At 42.1% G+C, this 25393-nt stretch overlaps 1 protein-coding gene across 1 annotated transcript in view; it reads right to left on the reverse strand.

Moving 5' to 3' along the window:
* Nucleotides 1-2611: 2611 nt before the first annotated feature.
* Nucleotides 2612-25393, reverse strand: part of LOC139416000 (protein TEX261-like) — a 34119-nt gene continuing 11337 nt past the window's right edge. The window contains exon 6 of the mRNA XM_071164228.1: nucleotides 2612-2740. Coding sequence (XP_071020329.1) covers nucleotides 2625-2740 — 116 coding nt within the window. The 3' untranslated portion in view covers nucleotides 2612-2624. The remainder of the gene's footprint in view (nucleotides 2741-25393) is intronic.

Genomic DNA, 25393 nt, shown 5'->3' on the forward strand with positions numbered 1-25393 from the left:
TTTCAACGCGTTTCCCAATGCATACCTTCTGAACACAACCCGGCAATGCCATTCATCTGCAAAATGCTGAACATTCGACCCAGCCAATCACATATTGAGCCAATCACATATCACAAACCATGTACAGTGCTTTCAGAAAGTATTCATACCCCTTGACTTATTTCATATTTTGTTGTTACAGCCTGAATTCAAAATGGATTTAATCAAACAATTATCTCAACAATTTACACAAAATACCCCATAATGACAAAGTTAAAATATTTTGAGATATTTCAGCTAATTTATTAAAAATGAAATACAGAAATATTAAATTTACATAAGTATTCCCACCCCTGAGTCAATACATGTTATAATCACCTTTGGCAACGAACACAGCTGAGTCTTTCTGGGTAAGTCTCTAAGAGCTTTGCACACCTGGATTGTCCCATATTCTTTTTTAAATTCTTCAAGTTGTCAAGTTGGTTGTTGACAGCCATTTTCAGGTCTTGCCATAGATTTTCAAACCCATTTAAGTCAAAACTGTAACTAGGCCACTCAGGAACATTCACTGTTATTTTGGTAAGCTACTCCAGTGTATATTTGGCCTTGTGTTTTAGGTCATTGTCCTGCTGAAAGGTGAATTAGTCTCCCAGTGAAAGACTGAATCAGGTCTTCTTCTAGGATTTTGCTTGTGCTTAGCTGTATTTATCCCCAAAAACGCCCTATTCCTTGCCGATGACAAGCATACCCGTAACATGATGCAGCCACCATCATGCTTGAAAATATGAAGAGTGGTACTCAGTGTTGTGTTGTATTTGCCCCAAACATAACACTTTGCCACATTTTTTGCAGTGTACACTAGTGCCTTATTGCTAATAGGATGCACGTTTTGGAATATTTGTATTCTGTACAGGCTTCCTTCTATTCACTTGTCATTAAGGTTAGTATTGGGGAGTAACTACAATGTTGTCGTTCCTTCCTCAGTTTTCTATCACAGCCATTAAACTCTGTAACCGTCTTAAAGTCCCCATTGGCCTCATGGTGAAATCCCTGAGAGGTTTCCTCTCCGGTAACTGAGTTAGGAAGGACGCATGTATCGTTGTAGTGACTGGGTGTAAAAGTCACTGCTCAACTGACAGACTTTACGGATAATCGTATGTGTGGGGTAGAGATAGAGGTAGAGGTACTCATTCAAAAATATTGTTAAATACTATTATTGCAAACAGAGTGAGTCCATGCAACTTGTGTGATTTGTTAAGCACATTTTTAGTCCGGAACTTATTCAGGTTTGCCATAACAAAGGGGTTGAATACTTATTTCAGCTTTAATTTTTATTACATTTGTAAAACATCTCAAAAGCTAATTCCAAATCTCTATTTAACTCTTTTTAAATTCAGGCTGCAGAACGACAAAATGTGTAAAAAGTCAATGGGTGTGAATATTTTCTGAAGGCACTGTACCCTGCCTCACAGCTAATCAGTCTTATACCATGCAACTTCCATACAACCAATCAGTGATGAGTCTCACACCATGTACTGCCTCTTTAATAATCACATTATCAGTTCCTCCCTCTAAACACACCCAGATTCAGCCATAACAGGCATACAGAAATCATTGCACAAGTATTTGTGGGAATGTTTGTTTGTTCAGTTTTTTCTTTCAATTGATATCCCCCCCCCAAAAAAATCACTTATATTATTTAAGCTTTTTTTCTTCTTTTAAACAGTTCAAGAGAATAAGTAATTTTATAACGATCAATGAATGGGGAACAGTGAAGAAACAACAAAAAAATGCATTCCTATGGGTCCACGTACAAACATTGGGTTATAGGCGACCCCATACTTGCAGGGAGTTAACGGCCCAGCACACAACAAAAGACAAGGGTTACGTCCCAAATGGTACCCTATTCCCTATATAGTGTACTACTTTTGACCAGGGCCCATGGGACTCAGGTCAAAAGTAGTGCACTATGTAGGAAATAGGGTGCCATTTGAACTCATTCAAGAGATCCTATCTGGCTTCGTTTTACCCCAACCTTGTTCTCATTCTCACTTCCAACCTGACTTCTCCACTTAGCTGTTATTCATTAGGCACCAAACAGAAGAAAACTGACTATAAACAGAGGGAACAACATGAACTTGTCCAATAAGAAACGCTCGTTTCCATTTTGCGCTAATGAATACGGCCTAGATGACTCACACCAGCACGTAGTTTCCTTAACAAACCTTTATAAAACAGAACAGAAGAGTGTTGGAGTAGAGCCTACAGAGGCTTTTACTGTAGCTGGAGAACAGGAGCCAGAGAGGGAGAAGTCTTCAGTTGTTCATTGGCAGTCGTCATCACAGACCGACATGGATACCCTATATAGTGTACTAATATATATATCTCTATCTATCTATCTATATATATATATATATATATATAAGTGTACTATATAGGGAGCCATTTCGGACACAGAGAGTAAGAGAGATGTATCAGTCCTGTAAAACGCACTGCTGCTAGTCCGTAGTAATAGTGGGAGCTCTCATCTGCTCTGCTACGATGCACTCTCCTTCCTCCTCCTTTTCTTCCCTCCTCCACCTCTCCTTTAGTCCCTTCCCAAATCTATCCCCCCCCCACCCCCACCCCCACCCCCAGGTAGAGCATCAGTACATCTTCTGTCGACTAGGCAACACTGCCTCCTTTAGGAATGAGAAGATGAGCAGGATTCCGGACCGCTTGCCCCTCTTGCCCTTGGTGAAGTAATTTGAGACCACGTCATCTAGAGAGGGTGAGAAATATCAAAAAAGGTCATTAAATAACTGACCATCAATTCACTTTGTGAAAATGACAATATCTTTCAATCCTGGCACACCTGAATCAACTAATCCAGGGCTTGATGATTTGTTGAATCAGGTGCGTTGGTGCTAGTTCGGGAACCAGTCTTTTTAGCTAGCATTTCACTCGTGTCATTTGCCAGAGAGACTGGCATTTCGGCAATCTTAATTTATTTATTTATTTATTTACCTTTATTTAACCAGGTAGGCAAGTTGAGAACAAGTTCTCATTTACAATTGCGACCTGGCCAAGATAAAGCAAAGCAGTTCGACACATACAACAACACAGAGTTACACATGGAGTAAAACAAACATACAGTCAATAATAAAGTATAAACAAGTCTATATACAATGTAAGCAAATGAGGTGAGAAGGGAGGTAAAGGCAAAAAAGGCCTTGGTGGCAAGGTAAATACAATATAGCAAGTAAAACACTGGAATGGTAGTTTTGCAATGGAAGAATGTGCAAAGTAGAAATAAAAATAATGGGGTGCAAAGGAGCAAAATAAATAAATAAATTAAATACAGTTGGGAAAGAGGTAGTTGATAGGGCTAAATTATAGGTGGGCTATGTACAGGTGCAGTAATCTGTGAGCTGCTCTGACAGTTGGTGCTTAAAGCTAGTGAGGGAGATAAGTGTTTCCAGTTTCAGAGATTTTTGTAGTTCGTTCCAGTCATTGGCAGCAGAGAACTGGAAAGAGAGGCGGCCAAAGAAAGAATTGGTTTTGGGGGTGACTAGAGAGATATACCTGCTGGAGCGTGTGCTACAGGTGGGAGATGCTATGGTGACCAGCGAGCTGAGATAAGGGGGGACTTTACCTAGCAGGGTCTTGTAGATGACATGGAGCCAGTGGGTTTGGCGACGAGTATGAAGCGAGGGCCAGCCAACGAGAGCGTACAGGTCGCAATGGTGGGTAGTATATGGGGCTTTGGTGACAAAACGGATTGCACTGTGATAGACTGCATCCAATTTGTTGAGTAGGGTATTGGAGGCTATTTTGTAAATTACATCGCCAAAGTCGAGGATTGGTAGGATGGTCAGTTTTACAAGGGTATGTTTGGCAGCATGAGTGAAGGATGCTTTGTTGCGAAATAGGAAGCCAATTCTAGATTTAACTTTGGATTGGAGATGTTTGATATGGGTCTGGAAGGAGAGTTTACAGTCTAACCAGACACCTAAGTATTTGTAGTTGTCCACGTATTCTAAGTCAGAGCCGTCCAGAGTAGTGATGTTGGACAGGCGGGTAGGTGCAGGTAGCGATCGGTTGAAGAGCATGCATTTAGTTTTACTTGTATTTAAGAGCAATTGGAGGCCACGGAAGGAGAGTTGTATGGCATTGAAGCTTGCCTGGAGGGTTGTTAACACAGTGTCCAAAGAAGGGCCGGAAGTATACAGAATGGTGTCGTCTGCGTAGAGGTGGATCAGAGACTCACCAGCAGCAAGAGCGACCTCATTGATGTATACAGAGAAGAGAGTCGGTCCAAGAATTGAACCCTGTGGCACCCCCATAGAGACTGCCAGAGGTCCGGACAACAGACCCTCCGATTTGACACACTGAACTCTATCAGAGAAGTAGTTGGTGAACCAGGCGAGGCAATCATTTGAGAAACCAAGGCTGTTGAGTCTGCCGATGAGGATGTGGTGATTGACAGAGTCGAAAGCCTTGGCCAGATCAATGAATACGGCTGCACAGTAATGTTTCTTATCGATGGCGGTTAAGATATCGTTTAGGACCTTGAGCGTGGCTGAGGTGCACCCATGACCAGCTCTGAAACCAGATTGCATAGCAGAGAAGGTATGGTGAGATTCAAAATGGTCGGTAATCTGTTTGTTGACTTGGCTTTCGAAGACCTTAGAAAGGCATGGTAGGATAGATATAGGTCTGTAGCAGTTTGGGTCAAGAGTGTCCCCCCCTTTGAAGAGGGGGATGACCGCAGCTGCTTTCCAATCTTTGGGAATCTCAGACGACACGAAAGAGAGGTTGAACAGGCTAGTAATAGGGGTGGCAACAATTTCGGCAGATCATTTTAGAAAGAAAGGGTCCAGATTGTCTAGCCCGGCTGATTTGCAGGGGTCCAGATTTTGCAGCTCTTTCAGAACATCAGCTGAATGGATTTGGGAGAAGGAGAAATGGGGAAGGCTTGGGCGAGTTGCTGTTGGGGGTGCAGTGCCGTTGACAGGGGTAGGAGTAGCCAGGTGGAAAGCATGGCCAGCAGTAGAAAAATGCTTATTGAAATGTTCAATTATGGTGGATTTATCAGTGGTGACAGTGTTTCCTATCTTCAGTGCAGTGGGCAGCTGGGAGGAGGTGTTCTTATTCTCCATGTACTTTACAGTGTCCCAGAACTTTTTTGAGTTAGTGTTGCAAGAAGCAAATTTCTGCTTGAAAAAGCTAGCCTTGGCTTTTCTAACTGCCTGTGTATAATGGTTTCTAGCTTCCCTGAACAGCTGCATATCACGGGGGCTGTTCGATGCTAATGCAGAACGCCATAGGATGTTTTTGTGTTGGTTAAGGGCAGTCAGGTCTGGGGAGAACCAAGGGCTATATCTGTTCCTGGTTCTAAATTTCTTGAATGGGGCATGTTTATTTAAGATGGTTAGGAAGGCATTTTTAAAAAATATCCAGGCATCCTCTACTGACGGGATGAGGTCAATATCCTTCCAGGATACCCCGGCCAGGTCGATTAGAAAGGCCTGCTCGCTGAAGTGTTTCAGGGAGCGTTTTACAGTGATGAGAGGAGGTCGTTTGACCGCTGACCCATTACGGATGCAGGCAATGAGGCAGTGATCGCTGAGATCTTGGTTGAAGACAGCAGAGGTGTATTTAGAGGGGAAGTTGGTTAGGATGATATCTATGAGGGTGCCCGTGTTTAAGGCTTTGGGGAGGTACCTGGTAGGTTCATTGATAATTTGTGTGAGATTGAGGGCATCAAGTTTAGATTGTAGGATGGCTGGGGTGTTAAGCATGTTCCAGTTTAGGTCGCCTAGCAGCACGAGCTCTGAAGATAGATGGGGGGCAATCAGTTCTCATATGGTGTCCAGAGCACAGCTGGGGGCAGAAGGTGGTCTATAGCAGGCGGCAACGGTGAGAGACTTGTTTTTAGAGAGGTGGATTTTTAAAAGTAGAAGTTCAAATTGTTTGGGTACAGACCTGGATAGTAGGACAGAACTCTGCAGGCTATCTTTGCAGTAGATTGCAACACCGCCCCCTTTGGCAGTTCTATCTTGTCTGAAAATGTTGTAGTTTGGAATTAAAATGTCTGAATTTTTGGTGGTCTTCCTAAGCCAGGATTCAGACACAGCTAGAACATCCGGGTTGGCAGAGTGTGCTAAAGCAGTGAATAGAACAAACTTAGGGAGGAGGCTTCTAATGTTAACATGCATGAAACCAAGGCTATTACGGTTACAGAAGTCGTCAAAAGAGAGCGCCTGGGGAATAGGAGTGGAGCTAGGCACTGCAGGGCCTGGATTCACCTCTACATCGCCAGAGGAACATAGGAGGAGTAGAATAAGGGTGCGGCTAAAAGCAATAAGAATTGGTCGTCTAGAACGTCTGGAGCAGAGAGTAAAAGGAGGTTTCTGGGGGCGATAAAATAGCATCAAGGTATAATGTACAGACAAAGGTAAGGTAGGATGTGAATACAGTGGAGGTAAACCTAGGTATTGAGTGATGAAGAGAGAGATATTGTCTCTAGAAACATCATTGAAACCAGGAGATGTCATTGCATGTGTGGGTGGTGGAACTAATAGGTTGGATAAGGTATAGTGAGCAGGACTAGAGGCTCTACAGTGAAATAAGCCAATAAACACTAACCAGAACAGCAATGGACAAGACATATTGACATTAAGGAGAGGCATGCTTAGTCGAGTGATCAAAAGGGTCCAGTGAGTGGAGAGGTTGGTTGAGGGTCACGGCGATTTAGACAGCTAGCCAGGCCATCGGTAGCAAGCTAGCATAGGATGGAGTCTGTTGTTAGCCACCTCTTGCGTTCGGTCAGTAGATTAGTGGGGTTCCGTGTGGTAGAGGGGATTAATCCAAATCACACAACAACAACAAAAATAAGAACAATAGATATAGTTATAGAGGCCCGAGAAGAAAACATAATAATAATACAAATAAATAAATTGTCCGATTGTCTATTCAGATAGCAGCCGGTAAGACAGCTAACGGTTAGCGGGCCGCAGATGGGCGTTCAGGTAACGTCGCGACAGAGGAGCCAGCCGGATCTCATTCAGGTAGATAACGTCGGCAGTCCAGTTGTGAAGGCCCGGTGGGGCTCCGCGTAGGCAGTGAGACGGGTCCGGATAGGTGACTGCAGCCCAGGAGTGAATGATGGAACTCAGGAGTGATTGACGGAGCTGGCTAGCACCGGAACAATCAATGTTTGCTCCGGAATCGACGAAAGCCGACTGTCACACGGATAGCAGCTAGCTAGCTGTGAGATCCGGGTATGAATGTCCAGAGAGCAGTTGAAATCCAGGGACATGGAGAGAAAAATTGGTCCGGTATGTTCCGTTCCGAGCCGCGCTGCGCCGTACAAAACTGGCGATAGATTTTCGATAGATTTTCGAGCTAAAGGATAGCTGATGACCACAAACCGTGGTTAGCTGAATACTAACGATTTGCCAGTAAAGAAGCTAACTAGCTTCTGATTAGCTTCTGGATTAGCTTCTGGGCTAGCTCCTGGCTAGCTTCTGGCTAGTTTCTGGCTAGCTTCTTGGAGTTTCTGGCTAGCTTCTTGGAGGATTACAGATCTGAGGTAAATAATACTTTTTTATAAATATAAATTGGTGAGGCTGGTTGCAGGAGAGTGTTTAGAAGATGAGTTGATGGAAAATAAAAATAAAATGTATGTGAAAAAAGTTGTAAATATATATATATATATACAGGACACGACAAGACGAGGACAAAAGACGTCTGAACTGCTATGCGATCTTGGAGACACCATTAATGTTCAATATGCAACTGGGTTTAAGGTGCAGTTGCTGATTGGTATTTGGAAACAACAACATTTGGCGCAATATAGAGTTAGAAAGTTAAGAACAACAATAAAAACGTCCGTTATGAAGTGCTTGTGAGAAGTGTCAATGCAAGACCATGTTGCTCAAAGTGGCTAGAGAGGACTCCATAATGAGAGAGTAATAATGATACAGAAAATATTAGCCTACAAGGTTCAATTCAAATACGGTTTGCTTCAGTTGCATGCCAAGAACGAGGAAAGAAACTGGCACCTGTCGCCATTCCTCGCAACATATAGTGCCTTCGGAAGGTATTCAGACCCCTTTGACTAATTCCACATTTTGTTACAGCCTTACTCTAAAACAGATTACATAGTATTTTTTCCTCAGCAATCTACACACAATACTGCAGAAAAAATTGAAATATCACATTGACATTAGTATTCAAACCCTTTGCTATAAGACTCGAAATTGAGCTCAGGTGCATCCTGTTTCCATTCTACAACTTCATTACTGCCCACTGCACTGAAGATAGGAAACACTGTCACCACTGATAAATCCACAATAATTGAGAATTTCAATAAGCATTTTTCAACTGCTGGCCATGCTTTCCATCTGGCTACCCCTAACCCTGTCAACAGCACTGCACCCCCCCACAGCAACTCGCCCAAGCCTTCCCAATTTCTCCTTCTCCCAAATCCAGTCAGCTGATGTTCTGAAAGAGCTGCAAAATCTGGACCCCTACAAATCAGAAGGGCAAGACAATCTGGACCCTTTCTTTCTAAAATTATCTGCCAAAATTGTTGCCACCCCAATTACTAGCCTGTTCAACCTCTCTTTCGTGTCATCTGAGATTCCCAAAGATTGGAAAGCCAAGTCAACAAACAGATTACCGACCATTTCAAAATCTCACCATACCCTCTCTGCTATGCAATCTGGTTTCAGAGCTGGTCATGGGTGCACCTCAGCCACGCTCAAGGTCCTAAACGATATCTTAACCGCCATCGATAAGAAACATTACTGTGCAGCCGTATTCATTGATCTGGCCAGGGCTTTCCACTCTGTCAATCACCACATCCTCATCGGCAGACTCGACAGCGTTGGTTTCTCAGATGATTTCCTCGCCTGGTTCACCAACTACTTCTCTGATAGAGTTCAGTGTGTCAAATCGGAGGGTCTGCTGTCCGGACCTCTGGCAGTCTCTATGGGGGTGCCACAGGGTTCAATTCTTGGACCGACTCTCTTCTCTGTATACATCAATTATACCAGCAGCAAGAGCGACGAGTCTCTGATCCACCTCTACGCAGACGACACCATTCTGTATACTTCTGGCCCTTCTTTGGACACTGTGTTAACAACCCTCCAGACAAGCTTCAATGCCATACAACTCTCCTTCCGTGGCCTCCAATTGCTCTTAAATACAAGTAAAACTAAATGCATGCTCTTCAACCGATCGCTGCCTGCACCTGCCCGCCTGTCCAACATCACTACTCTGGACGGCTCTGACTTAGAATACGTGGACAACTACAAATACCTAGGTGTCTGGTTAGACTGTAAACTCCCCTTCCAGACCCACATCAAACATCTCCAATCCAAAGTTAAATCTAGAATTGGCTTCCTATTTCGCAACAAAGCATCCTTCACTCATGCTGCCAAACATACCCTTGTAAAACTGACCAGCATACCGATCCTCGACTTCGGCGATGTCATTTACAAAATAGCCTCCAATACCCTACTCAACAAATTGGATGCAGTCTATCACAGTGCCATCCGTTTTGTCACCAAAGCCCCATATACTACCCACCATTGCGACCTGTATGCTCTCGTTGGCTGGCCCTCGCTTCATACTTGTCGCCAAACCCACTGGCTCCATGTCATCTACAAGACCCTGCTAGGTAAAGTCCCCCCTTATCTCAGCTCGCTGGTCACCACAGCATCACCCACCTGTAGCACGCGCTCCAGCAGGTATATCTCTCTGGTCACCCCCAAAACCAATTATTTCTTTGGCCGCCTCTCCTTCCAGTTCTCTGCTGCCAATGACTGGAACGAACTACAAAAATCTTTGAAACTGGAAACACTTATCTCCCTCACTAGCTTTAAGCACCAGCTGTCAGAGCAGCTCACAGATTACTGCACCTGTACATAGCCCACCTATAATTTAGCCCAAACAACTACCTCTTTCCCTACTGTATTGATTTTATTTTATTTATTTATTTAGCTCCTTTGCACCCCATTATTTTTATTTCTACTTTGCACATTCTTCCACTGCAAATCTACCATTCCAGTGTTTTACTTGCTATATTGTATTTACTTCGCCACCTTGGCCTTTTTTGCCTTTACCTCCCTTATCTCACCTCATTTGCTCACATCATATATAGACCCGTTTCTACTGTATTATTGAATGTATGTTTGTTTTACTCCATGTGTAACTCTGTGTCGTTGTATGTGTCGAACTGCTTTGCTTTATCTTGGCTAGGTCACAATTGTAAATGTGAACTTGTTCTCAACTTGCCTACCTGGTTAAATAAGGGGGAAATAAATACAAAATAAATAAAATTAGAGTCCACCTGTGGTAAAATCAATTTATTGAACATGATTTGGAAAGGAATACACCTGTCTATATAAGGTCTTACAGTTGACAGTGAATGTCAGAGCAAAAAACCAAGCCATGAGGTTGAAGGAATTGTCTGTAGAGCTCCGAGACTGGATTGTGTCATGGCACAGATCTGGGGAAGGTTACCAAAGAATTGCTGCAGCATTGAAGGTCCCCAAGAACACAGTGGCATCCATCATTCTTAAATGGAAGAAGTTTGGAACCACCAAGACTCTTCTTAGAGCTGTCCGCCTGGCCAAACTGAGCAATCGGAGGAAAAGGGCCTTGGTCAGGGAGGTGACCAAGAACCAAATGGTCACTCTGACAGAGCTCCAGAGTTCTTCTGTGGAGATGGGAGAACCTCCCAAAAGGACAACCATCTCTGCACCACAACACCAATCAGGCCTTTAATGATAGAGTGGCCAGACGGACGCCACTCCTAAAGGCACCTAAATACTCTCAGACCATGAGAAACATTCTCTGGTCTGATGAAACCAAGATTGAACTCTTTGGCCTGAATACCAAGCGTCAGGTCTGAAGGAAGCCTGGCACCATCCCTGAGGTGAAGCATGGTGGTGGCAGCATCATGGTGGTGGCAGCATCATGCTGTGGGGCTGTTTTTCAGCGTCAGGGACTGGGAGTCTAGTCAGGAGAGGCAAAGATGAACAGAGCAAAGTACAGAGAGATCCTTGTGCTCAGGACCACGGACTGGGGCATAGGTTCCCCTTCCAACAGGACAACGACCCTAAGCACACAGCCAAGAGAATGCAGGAGTGACTTCGGGACAAGTCTCAATGTCCTTGAGTGGCCCATCCAGAGCCCGGACAGAGCTCCCTATCCCAGTCTGCTGTCCCCACATGCTTCAAGATGGCCACCATTGTTCCTATACCAAAGGCAAAGATAACTGAACTAAATGACTATCGCCCTGTAGCACTCACTTCTTTCATCATGAAGTGCTTTGAGAGACTAGTCAAGGATCATATCACCTCCACCTTACCTGCCACCCTAGACCCACTTCAGTTTGCATACCGCCCCAACAGGTCCATAGACGATGCAATCACCATCACACTGCACACTAGAGGTCGACCGATTAATCGGAATGGCCGATTAATTAGGACCGATTTCAAGTTTTCATAACAATCGTAATCTGCATTTTTGGACACCGATCATGGCTGATTACATTGCACCCCACGAGGAGACTGCGTGGCAGGCTGACTACCTGGTATGCGAGTGCAGCAAGCAGCCAAGATAAGGTGCTAGCTAGTATTAAACGTATCTTATAAAAAACAATCAATCTTAACATAATCACTAGTTAACTACACATGGTTGACGATATTACTAGTTTATCTAGCTTGTCCTGCGTTGCATATAATCGATGCGGTGCCTGTTAAATTTATCGTTGAATCACAGCCTACTTCGCCCAACGGGTGATCTAACAAGCGCATTCACACACAAAAGCACTGCCGTTCCACCAATGTACCTAACCATAAACATCAATGACTTTCTTAAAATCAATACACAAGTATATCTTTTTAAACCTGCATATTTAGTTCATATTGCCTGCTCACATTAATTTATTTTAACTAGAGAAATTGTGTCACTTCTCTTGCACTCTGTGCAACAGAGTCAGGGTATACGCAGCAGTTTGGGTGTGAAGACAATTTCTTTCTAACAAAGACAGCCAACTTCGCCAAACGGGGGATGATTTAACAAAAACTCATTTGTGAAAAAAAGAACAATCGTTGCATGAATGTACCTAACCATAAACATCAATGCCTTTCTTGAAATCAATACACAGATATTTTTTTTAAACCTGCATATTTAGCTAAAAGACATTCATATTAGCAGGCAATATTAAACTATGGAAATTGTGTCACTTCTCTTGCATTCATTGCACGCAGTGTCAGGGTATATGCAACAGTTTGGGCCACCTGGCTCGTTGCAAACTAATTTGCCAGAATTTTAATAATTATGACTTAACAATGAAGGTTGTGCAATGTAACAGCAATATTTAGACTTATGGATGCCACCCGTTAGATAAAATACAGAATGGTTCCGTATTTCACTGAAAGAATAAACGTTTTGTTTTCTAAATTATAGTTTCTGGATTTGACCATATTAATGACCTACAGGCTTGTATTTATGTGTGTTATTATATTATAATGAGGTCTATGATTAGATAGAGCAGTCTGACTGAGTGGTGGTAGGCATATTGAATATTGAAGACTCATGTTCAAAGGAACCACCAGCTTTCATATGTTCTCATGTTCTGAGCAAGGAACTTAAGTTAGCTTTTTTACATGGCACATATTGCACTTTTACTTTCTTCTCCAACACTATGTTTTTGCATTATTTAAACCAAATTGAACATGTTTCATTATTTATTTGAGACTAAATAAATTTTATTGATGTATTATATTAAGTTAAAATAGGTGTTCATTGTTCATTCAGTATTGTTGTAATTGTCATTATTACACACACACACACACATATATACATATATATAAAAAATGGTCCGATTAAATCGGTATCGGCTTTTCTTTGGTCCTCCGATAATTGGTTTTGGTGTTGAAAAATCATAAAATCGGTCGACCTCTACTGCACACTGCCCTATCCCATCTGGATCAGAGGAATACCTATGTAAGAATGATGTTCATTGACGACAGCTCAGCATTCAACAACATAGTACCCTCCAAGCTCATCATTAAGCTTAAGACCCTGGGTCTCAACCCCGCCCTGTGCAATTGGGTCCTGGCCTTTCTGACGGGCCGCCCCCCAGGTGATGAAGGTAGGAAACAACATCTCCACTTCGCTGATCCTCAACACTGGGGCCCCACAAGGGTGCATGCTCAGCCCCCTCCTGTACTCCCTGTTCACCCATGACTGCGTGGCCATGCACGCCTTCAACTCAATCATCAAGTTCGCAGACGACACAACATTAGTGGGCTTGATTACCAACAACGACGAGACAGTCTACAGGGAGGAGGTGAGGGCACTCGGAGAGTGGTGTCAGGAGAACAACCTCTCACTCAAATGTATTTTACCCTTATTGGAATGTATAGGCCACCTTCCACCAAAAGTGTGTTTTTTGATCAGTTTAATAACATGCTTAGGGAATGTGATTTTGGGAAAGAGGTCATCTTAATGGGAGATTTTAACATTAATTATGAAGACAAGTCTGTAGGAAAACCCTCAAACGGATCACTAATACCTTTGACCTTACACAGCTAGTTAAAGGGCCAACCGGGGTGACTTGTTGCTCTAAAACACAGATTGATTTGGTGTTCAGTAATAAACCAGAGTGACTAAATCATTCAATATGGTTACTGGGCTATCTGATCATAATCTGACACTTATAGCCAGAAAGCTGTCTAAGAGCAGGTTTAACCTCTCTACTGTTAGAAAGCCGGATGAACTAAGAATACCTAAGAGTGAATTAAACTATTTTGAAAATGCAATTACGGGAATTAACTGGAATGATCTCTTGTCCTATACAGACATGGAAGCTGATAGTCAGGTTTTTCTATCCACAATCCAGACTACAATAAATGGTTTCCTAAAGAAAATCAAATCCAAACCTGGCCAAAAGAGCACTCTTCCTTGGCTAAATGAAGAAATCTGGAAATTGATGAAAGAACGAGATTATGCTCTAAAAATAGCCCTAAGATCCAAATTAGAGCATGACAGACATGACAGTTTGACAGTTTACCACGTTGAGAAATAAGGTGATGAAGGAAATCAGACAGGCCAAGGCAAAAAAATGTATTAACATAATTGGTGAAGCAAAGGGAAATTATAAATTGATCTGGGATAATCTAAAAAGGTTAACAGGGAAAGACCATAGTAACACTGCAAAAATACTAGAAATCATGGTGAATAACAAACACAGGATGCAGTCGAAATAGCAATAGCCTTCAATTCCTACTTTATTGACTCTGTCAGGGTACTGACACAGAACCCCTCCACTGGTTTCTTGGGCTCAGTGCTAGTGAATGACACTCAACCTGTCTTCATCATAAGGGAGGTTTCTGAGTCAAAGGTGAACAAGGTGATTAGCTCACTAAAGAACTCTACCTTTCTTAAAAACTACAAAGAGTCACTCATTGGTCCCATTACTAAGGTCACCAACACATCTATTGGTCTCGGGTGTTTCCAAGGGTATGGAAGTCGGGCCATTATACCTGCCATCTTTAAAATCGGGCGACCCTGCTGACATGAGTAACTACAGGCCCATTAGTATACTACCTGTGGTGTCAAAGGTTGTTGAAAAGGTTGTTGAAAAGTGTGTCACAACTGATTGCCCACCTCAACAACAGCCCCTTCACATTACACCCCATGCAGTTTGGCATCAGAGCAAAACACTCCACAGAAACGTCCAACTGCTTTCTTCTGTAAAATGTGAAGTCCAAGATGGACAAAGGGGGCGTTGTTGGGGCTGTGTTTCTGGACCTAAGGAAGGCTTTTGATACTGTTAACCATGAGATTCTCATCACAAAATTGTCGAAGACCATCATACCTTGAAGGCAGAACTCAGTGTGTCAGAGTGAGCAATGAGCTGTCGCCCACTCTTAGCTATGATGTGGGTGTGCCCCAAGGGTCAATACTGGGGCCCCTCCTGTTCAGCCTGTACATTAATGATCTGCCTTATGTCTGTACTGGGTTTGAAGTTCAAATGTATGAAGATAATACAGTGCTATTTGTGCATGCAAAGAGCAAACAACAAGCTGCACAAGAACTCACTACTGTAATGGTCCAGGTTACAAAGTGGCTCAGTGACTCGTGTTTGCATCTCAATGTGAAAAAAACTGTTTGCATGTTCTTCACAAAGAGGGCAACAGATGCTACTGAGCCAGATGTCGATGTGTCAGGGGAGAAGCTCCAGGTGGTATCTGATTTTAAGTACCTTGGCATCATACTTGATTCCAACCTCTCTTTTAAAAAGCATGTGAAAAAGGAAGCCCAATAGCCATCATCACTGTTACATCCTCAGAAAGCATGAGCTCCTGAGTTGGGAAAATCTTGTGCAATACACCAACGCATGTCTTGTATTCAAGATCCTAAATGGCCTGGCTCCCCCTCCACTCTGTATTTTTGTTAAACAGAAAACCCAAACATGTGGCAGCAGATCCACAAGGTCTGCCACAAGAGGTGACTGTATAGTTCCGTTAAGGAAAAGCACCTTTAGTAAATCTGCTTTCTCTGTGAGAGCTTCCAATGTCTGGAATACACTGCCATCAGACACACATAACTGCACCACTTATCACACTTTCACAAAATGTATGAATACATGGCTAAAGGTCAATCAGATAGGTATCACTAGTCACTTTAAATAATGCCACTTTAATAATGTATACATATCCTACATTACTCATCTCATATGTATATACTGTATTTCATACCATCTATTGCATCTTGCCTATGCCGCATGGTCATCGCTCATCCATATATTTATATGTACATAGTCTTATTCCATCCCTTACATTTGAGCATATAAGGTAGTTATTGTGAATTTGTTAGATTACTTGTTAAATATTACCGCACTGTCGGAAGCATTTTGCTACACTTGCATTAACATCTGCTAACCATGTGTATGTGGCAAATAACATTTGATTTGATTTTGATTTGAACCTGAGCGAACATCTCTGGAGTGATCTGAAAATAGCTGTGCCGCAACGCTCCCCATCCAACCTGACAGAGCTTGAGAGGATATGCCAAGAGGAATGGGAGAAACTCCCCAAATACATGTCTGCCATGCTGTGCCAAGAAGACTCGAGGCTGTAATCGCTGCCAAAGGTGCTTCAACAAAGTACTGAGTAAAGGGTCTGAATGCTTATGTAAATGTCATATTTCTATTTTTTTTAACAAACATTTCTAAATACCTGTTTTTGCTTTGTCATTATGTGGCATTGTGTGTAGATTGATGAGGGGGGGAAAACAACATTTAATCCATTTTAGAATAAGGCTGTAACGTAACAAAATGTGGAAAAAGTCAAGTGGTTTGAATACACAGTATGCTGGTCATCATGACTTGCTGACATTTTATTTTATTATGCTAATTTCTGTTCTATTATTAGTCCCTCCTCTCTTAAGAGATGGAGTCCAGACAGGCTATTTTAGGAAACCTTCTGAATGGACATAGGCTTAGAAAGAATTAGCGAACTTGCACACACACCCTAAATGGACCCATCAATCCCATCTTCTCCGGACAAGCTTTTTTCCGGATGCCCCAAACAATCGGAAAGGAGATTCATCAGAGAAAATGACTTTACCCCAGTCCTCAGCAGTCCAATCCCTGTACCTTTTGAAGAATATCAGTCTGTCCCTGATGTTTTTCCTGGAGAGAAGTGGCTTCTTTGCTGCCCTTCTTGACACCAGGCCATCCTCCAAAAGTCTTCGCCTCACTGTGCGTGCAGACACTCACACCTGCTTGCTGCAATTCCTGAGCAAGCTCTGTACTGGTGGTGCCCAGATCCTGCAGCTGAATCAACTTTAGGAGACGGTCCTGGCGCTTACTGGACTTTCTTGGGCGACCTGAAGCCTTCTTCACAACAATTGAACCGCTTTCCTTGAAGTTCTTGATGATCCGATAAATGGTTGATTTAGGTGCAATCTTACTGGCAGCAATATACTTGCCTGTGAAGCCCTTTTTGTGCAAAGCAATGATGACAGCACATGTTTCCTTGCAGGTAACCATGATTAACAGAGGAAGAACAATGATTCCAAGCACCACCCTACTTTTGAAGCTTCCAGTCTGTTATTCGAACTCAATCAGCACGATAGAGTGATATCCAGCCTTGTCCTCGTCAACACTCACACCTGTGTTAACAAGAGAATCACTGACATGTCAGCTGGTCCTTTTGTGGCAGGGCTGAAATGCAGTGGAAATGTTTTTGGGGGATTCAGTTCATTTGCATGGCAAAGAGGGACCTTGTAATTAATTGCAATTCATCTGATCACTCTTCATAACATTCTGGAGTATATGCAAATTGCCATCATACAAACTGAGGCAGCAGACTATGAAAATGAATGTGTCATTCTAAACCTTTGGCCACGACTGTAGACGATAAAAGGCTGGTCACTCGTGCGTGGCTGCCAAATGTATAGGTGTCCCCATAGGCCAAATATAACAATTGAGAGAATGTGATCATAATCATTATTTTAGCTATCCACAGTAGACTTCCCTCCTAATGAAAAGGCCCTCCAGCGTACTTGCACTTGATATGCATTTATGGATGAGAAAATTAACTTGCCATTTTCAAAAAGGAGATCAGTGGGGAATTGGGGATTCCGTGCTTTGCTATCGGTTGCCTAGATCAACAGCCAGGGTTTCATTAAATAGGCCTCGGCACTATAAAGGGTTCGATACTACGACCAAATGTGACTGTTAGACTTGGTAGTGCAACACACATTTTTTTTTTTTTTTTTCAAAAGGGTGCCAGTGAATTTCTTACCTGGTCACGTTATTTTTGGGTTAGACAATTTGCTTAATTTGTTTTATTATCATGATTTATTCAAACAGTAATGTGCAATTGACCAAAAATAAGGCAACTTTCTAAGGAGGCAACAACGGCACGGGAATGCCCTTCTGTGTGTGTCAGGGCTCCACATACAGGGCTGCCCGGTTTTGGAAACCCTCCGGGCCTGTCGATCATCCCCGTCAGTGGCGCGCTTGCGCAAGTGAAAGAAAAATATTGTAATAATGCCATTTTTAATCTAGGCTATACAATTGATTTTTAAAAAACTGATTGATTCCTGGAGCCGTTTGTTCGTTATGTCGATTATTTATCACACGCGCGCTGCACACATACAGTGCCTTCAGGAAGTATTCATACCGCTTGACTTATTCCACATTTTCTTGTGTTACAGCCTGAATTCAAAATGGATTGCATTGATCCCCCCCCCCCCCAGATCTACACACAATACCCCATAATTACAAAAGTTAAAACATGTTTTTAGAAATGTTGGTCCACATTTTGCCCACATATTTTAGAATGTAAAAATAAATGTCAATGTATAATTCCATTGTGTAGGCCTATTAATGGTAATGCATATTTTGTTGCATACATTGAGGTTATTAAATATTTTTACCTATAGGCTATTACAACAATTAAATATAAAAATGTAGATCCTTGTCAGCACTTCATTGAGCTTCACGTTTCGTTTAACACTTTGTTTTTCTTTGAGTTTCTTCAATTCAATTCTTCATCAATTGCAACTAAGTGCTTGAAAAAGTCCTACTTTTTCAGGCTACTTGCTCAGCTTGCAAATGAAAGAAAATCACCTGTTACTGAAATTATGCACGGATCATTCACTTTCCTGTGAGATATGGACCCTGCCAGTATTTTTTTTTATTCCGGCCTGTAGCTTTCAGTTGGCACTGGCCCGGTGTGCCACTGGCAAATATATTTGAATGTCGAGCCCTGCTGTGTGCGGTACGAGTAGGCGCTATATGTCTACCACTTTGTGTAGCAATTAGCGATGCTAATGAAAATCACATGCTACTGTTCTTGTCTATTCATTTTCTGTATTGTTTCATGTTTTATGTGGACCCCAGGAAGCGTAGCTGCTGCTTTTGCAACGGCTAATGGCAATCCTAATAAAATACAAAATAATTGTCTTCGGGTAGATGGAAAGGTTATTTTGCACTTTATTTTAAAAGTCCAAATCAATTTAAAAACACAAGGGCATGCTAATTTAAGAGATGGCTAGTAATTATTAGCCTGGTTTTATGTGGAATGCAGGCCCATTATTGGACAGGCCAGGTTTTAATCAATTATTTCAAATGTAAATCATGCAACAGTCTAAGGCACTGCATCACAGTGCTAGAGGCGTCACTACAGACCCTGGTTCGATTCCAGGCTGTATCCCAACCGGCCGTGATTGGGAGTCCCATAGGGCGGCGCACAATTGGCCCAGCGTCGCCCGGGTTAGGGTTTGGCCGGCGTAGGCCGTCATTGTAAATAGGAATTTGTTCTTAACTGACTTGCCTAGTTAAAATGGTTAAATAAAATAGAAATTAGCTATTGAAACCATATTCAAACATTTGTAGCACCAGTGCCACTAGTGGAAAAAGTTAGTGTAGACTTAATTGCACATTTTATTAAACTTGACGCATTTGGCCATGTCCAACTTCAATTCATTGGCACAAAATGTGTCAGACCCCCAAAAAATGTGCTCTGGCTTGCATGGCACAGGTGGTGGCCTAAATTCACCCTAGTAGACTAGGCCTAATGTATATGCTAGTATACAAATGGTGGATTAATTAGCCCTAATCCACCTAGGAATGAACTTCTAATTTACACTCCAGTCTTCACTGTTCCCTTCTAGCGCAATTCACATCTCTACTGGCCTCTCCCTCTTCCATCCTCTCTGTATTCCTCTCATAGCTGTTGAACCAGTAGCCTAGCCCAATGCGTGTCCCAGAAGTAGCAATATAGCTTGGTAATTTATTTTGAGCAAGAAAAAAATAAAAATCTTTGCGATCACATTGGCTGGTGGTAAAAATGCAAGAAACGGGAATCCTCGTGTTCTCCCTAAACCCAAAGTTATAATGAAATATATAACATCAGAATGCCCAACGTTAGAATGTTTCCAATCAAATGTATGAATAAAGTTTATATTTTCCTATCAGTCTAATTTGCAAAAACATTGTGAATGGATGATAGCTGTGAGTGTTATCGAATCAGGATCAAATTAAAGAATGTTCATCTTTGAAGATTGCCGAAAGGCCAGTCTCTTTGGCAAATGGCAGGAGCGGAATGTAATAGTTGAACAAGGATGACAACCAGGCTACATTGGTACTGGGCTAGAACAAAAATGTAAGACAACCTCGTTGGTCCAACCATAAGGTGAACAGTATTAAAACTACTTAGGGCTGGGCCCCTTTTTTCTCCATTTCCTGTCTGAATGACGTGCCCAAAGTAAACTGCCTGTAGCTCAGGCCCTGAAGCCAGGATAAGCACATAATTAGTACAATTGGAAAGAAAACAAGAAGTTTGTAGAAATGTTAAAATAACTTAGGAGAATATAACACAATAGATACAGTTGAAGTCGGAGGTTTATATATACCTTAGCCAAACGCATTTAAAATCAGCGTTTCACAATTCCTGACATTTAATCCTAGTAAAGATTCCCTGTCTTAGGTCAGTTAGCATCACCACTTTATTTTAAGAATGTGAAATGTCTGAATAATAGTAGAGAGAATGATTTATTTCAGCTTTTATTTCTTTCATCACATTCCCAGTGGGTCAGAAGTTTAAATATACTAAATTAGTATTTGGTAGCATTGCCTTTAAATTGTTTAACTTGGGTCAAACGTTTCAGGTAGCCTTCCACAAGCTTCCCACAATAAGTTGGGTGAATTCTGGCCCATTCCTGACAGAGCTGGTGTAACTGAGCCAGGTTTGTAGGCATCCTTGCTTGCACATGCTTTTTCAGTTCTGCCCACAAATTTTCTATGGAATTGAGGTCAGGGCTTTGTGATGGCCACTTCAATACCTTGACTTTGTTGCCATTTTGCCACATCTTTGGAAGTATGCTTGGGGTCATTGTCCATTTGGAAAACTCTATTTGCGACCAAGCTTTAACTTCCTGACTGATGTCTTGAGATGTTGCTTCAATATATCCACATAATTTTCCTCCTTCAGGATGCCATCTATTTTGTGAAGTGCACCAGTTCCACCTGCAGCAAAGCACCCCACAACATGATGCTGCCACCCCTGTGCTTCACGGTTGGGATGGTGTTCTTCAGCTTGCAAGCATCCCCCTTTTCCTCCAAACATAACGATGGTCATTATGGCCAAACAGTTCTATTTTTGTTTCATCAGACCAGAGGACATTTCGCCAAAAAGTACAATCTTTGTCCCTATGTGCAGATGCAAACCGTAGTCTGGCTTTTTTATGGCGGTTTTGGAGCAGTGGCTTCCTCCTTGCTGAGCGGCCTTTCAGGTTATGTCAATATAGGACTCGTTTTACTGTGGATATATATACTTTTTACCGGTTTCCTCCAGCATCTTCACAAGGTCCTTTGCTGTTGTTCTGGGATTGATTTGCACTTTTCAGACAAAAGTGCATTCATCTCTAGGAGACAGAACGCATCTCCTTCCTGAGCAGTATAACGGCTGCGTGGTCCCATGGTGTTTATACTTGCAAACTATTGTTTGTACAGATGAACGCGGTACCTTCAGGCGTTTGGAAATTGCTCCCAAGGATGAACCAGACTTGAGGTCTACAGTTTTTCTCTGAGGTCTTGGCTGATTTTCCCATTATGTCACGCAAAGAGGCTTCTAAAGCCATGACATCATTTTCTGGAATTGTGTAAGGTGTTTAAAGACACAGTCAACTTGGTGTATGTAAACTTCTGACCAACTGGAATTGTGATACAGTGAATTATAAGTGAAATAATCTGTCTGTAAACAATTGTTGGAAAAATTACTTGCGTCATGCACAAAGTAGATGTCCTAACTGACTTGCCAAAACTATAGTTGTTAATTAACAATACATTTGTGGAGTGGTTGAAAAACAAGTTTTAATGACAACCTAAGTGTATGTAAACCTACGACTTCAACTGTATGGTAGGAGAAAATCCAAAGAAAAACCAACCAGAATTATTCTTTTCTGAGAGACCATCCTCTTAGAAATGCCATACTGAAAATTAGCTCCCTGGGTGCAATTCCTAAGGCTTCTACGGGGTGTCAGTCTATGTTCAAGGTTTCAGGCTTGTAACATTTTTAGTAGAAGGACACAGTCTTGGAAATTCATGTTTGCACGCGCCATGAAGACATTACGCACCTGCTAAAAATCGGTTTCCTATTGAACATACTTCTTTCCGAAATAAATATTAGTTTGATTACATTTTAGGGTATCTGAGGAGCAAATAGAAACGGATTTTGACTTGTTGAAACCAAATTTAGGGGTAGATTTTCAGATTCCTTTCTCTGCAAATTGAATGAGTGGATTACTCAAATCAATGGCGCCAACTAAACTGACTTTTTGGGATATAAAGAAGGATTTTATCTAACAAAACGACACTACATGTTATAGCTGGGACCCTTTGGAAGACAAATCAGAGGAAGATTTTCAAAAAGTAAGTGAATATTTAATCGTTATATGTGAATGTATGAAACCTGTGCCGGTGGAAAAATATTTTGATGTGGGGCGCCGTCCTCAAACAATCACATGGCAGGTTCTCTGTAATAGCTACTGTAAATCAGAAAGTGCAGTTAAAGTAACAAGAATTTAAGCTTTCAGCCGATATAAGACACTTTTATATGTACCTAAATGTTTAAAATCCATAATATTTATGATTATTTATTTGAATTGCGCACCCTCCAGTTTCAACGGAAGTTGTCCCACTAGCGGGACACCAATCCTGAATTAAGACGACTTGGTTGGTCCAACCATAAGGTGAACCCAATTGAGTGCTGATGTAATTTCCTGTCACAACTTGTGGACTTGTTTACGTGTTGCTGTGCGTTTTGTTGCTGGAAAAGTCCAGACCCACTCCAAAAGGCTTTCGGAGCCATCGACTTCGCCATCGATCTTAATGTTTTTCCTCATAGTCCTTGAGTATCGGACCACCATTTTATTATGTTCACAATCGCAACAAATAATCTGCTCAGACCCCAACCAAGGATCGTCAAAAGCCGTGCTATAAATTCTCGGACAACCAAAAGATTCCTAGATGCCCTTCCAGACTCCCTCCACCTACCCAAGGACGTCAGAGTACAACAATTAGTTGACCACCTAACTGAGGAACTTAATTTAACCTTGCATAATACCCTAGATGCAGTCGCACCCCTAAAAACTAAAAACATTTGTCATAAAAAACTAGCTCCCTGGTATACAGAAAATACACGAGCCCTGAAGCAAGCTTAGAGAAAATTGGAACGGAAATGACGCTACACCAAACTGGGAGTCTTCCGATTAGCTTGGAAAGACAGTACCGTACAGTCTCGAAGAGCCCTCACTGCTGCTCGATCATTCTATTTTTCCAACTTAATTGAGAATAAGAACAATCCAAAATGTATGTTTGATACTGTCGCAAAGCTAAGTAAAAAGCAGCATTCCCCGAGAGGATGGCTTTCACTTCAGCAGTGATAAACTTCTTTGACGAAAAGATCATGATCATTAGACAGCAAATTACAGACTTCTCTTTAAATCTGTGTATTCCTCCAAAGCTCAGTTGTCCTGAGTCTGGACAACACTGCCAGGACCTAGGATGAAGGGAGAGACTCAAGTTATTTTAATCCTATATCTCTTGACACATTCATGAAAATACTCATGGCCTCTAAAATTTCAAGTTGCATATTAGATCCTATTCCAACTAAACTACCGAAAGAGCTGCTTCCTGTGCTTGGCCCTCCTATGTTGAACATAAATGGCTCCCTATCCAGCGGATGTGTACCAAACTCACTAAAAGTGGAAGTAATAAAGCCTCTCTTGAAAAAGCCAAACCTTGACTCAGAAAATGCACAAAAAAACTAAAAATCGGCCTATATCAAATCTCCCATTCCTCTTAAAGATTTTAGAAAAAGCTGTTGCACCGCAACTCACTGCCTTCCTAAAGACAAACAATGTATATTAAACGTTTCAGTCTGGTATTAGACCCCATTATACCATTGAGACTGCACTCGAAAGTGGTAAATTACCTTTTAAAGGCGTCAAGGCTCTGCATCATTTTAATTACCAAGGCTCTGCATCTGTCCTCGTGCTCCTAGACCTTAGTGCTGCTTTTGACACAATCGATCACCACATTCTCTTGGAGAGATTGGAAACCCAAATTGGTCTACACGGACAAGTTCTGGCCTGGTTTAGATCTTATCTGTCGGAGAGATATCAGTGTCTCTGGATGGTTTATCTTCTGACAAATCAACTAAATGTCGGTGTTCCTCAAGGTTCCGTTTAAGGACCTCTATTGTTTCCACTATATATTTTACCTCTTGGTAATGTCATTCGGAAAAATAATGTTAACTTTCACTGCTATGCGGACGATACACAGCTGTACATTTCAATGAAACACGGTGAAGCCCCAAAATTGCCCTCCCTGGAAGCCTGTGTTTCAGACATAAGGAAGTAGATGGCGGCACATTTTGTTATTTTAAACTCGGACAAAACAGAGATGCTAGTTCTAGGTCCCAAGAAACAAAGGGTTCTTCTGTTGGATCTGACAATTAATCTTGATGGTTGTACAGTCATCTCAAATAAAACTGTAAAGGACCTCGGCGTTACTCTGGACCCTGATCTCTCTTTTGACGAACATATCAAGACTGTTTCAAGGACAGCTTTTTAAAATCTATGTAACATTGCAAAAATCTTAAAACTTTCTGTCCAAAAATGCAGAAACATTCACCCATGCTTTTGTCACTTCTAGATTACACTACTGCAATGCTCTACCTTCCAGCTACCTGGATAAAGCACTAAATAAACTTCAGTTAGTGCTAAACACGGCTTCTAGAATCTTGACTAAAACCAAAAAAATGTGATCATATTACTCCAGTGCTAGCCTCACTACACTGGCTTCCTGTTAAGGCTAAGGATGATTTCAAGGTTTTACTGCTAACCTACCAAGCATTACATGGGCTTGCGCCTAGCTATCTCTCTGATTTGGTCCTGACGTAATGCTCTATGGTCACAAGACGCAGGCCTCCTTATTGTCCCTGGAATTTCTAAGAAAACAGCTGGAGGCAGGGCTTTCTCCTATAGAGCTCCATTTTTATGGAATGGTCTGCCTATCCATGTCAGAGACGCAGACTCGGTCTCGACCTTTAAGTCTTTATTGAAGACTCATCTCTTCAGTAGGTCCTATGAGTGTAGTCTGGCCCAGGGATGTGAAGGTGAAATGAAAAGCACTAGAGTGACAAACCACCCTAGCTGTCTCTGCCTGGCCAGTTCCCCTCTCCCCACTGGGATTCTCTGCCTCTAACCCTATTACGGGGGCTGAGTCACTGGCTTACTGGTGGTCTTCCATGCAGTCCCTATCAGGGGTGCGTCACTTGAGTCTCTGACATGATCTTCCTGTCAGGGTTGGTGCCACCCTCTGGTTTAT

Source organism: Oncorhynchus clarkii, chromosome 9 (genome assembly GCF_045791955.1).
Source record: "Oncorhynchus clarkii lewisi isolate Uvic-CL-2024 chromosome 9, UVic_Ocla_1.0, whole genome shotgun sequence".
NCBI classification, from domain to species: domain Eukaryota; kingdom Metazoa; phylum Chordata; class Actinopteri; order Salmoniformes; family Salmonidae; genus Oncorhynchus; species Oncorhynchus clarkii.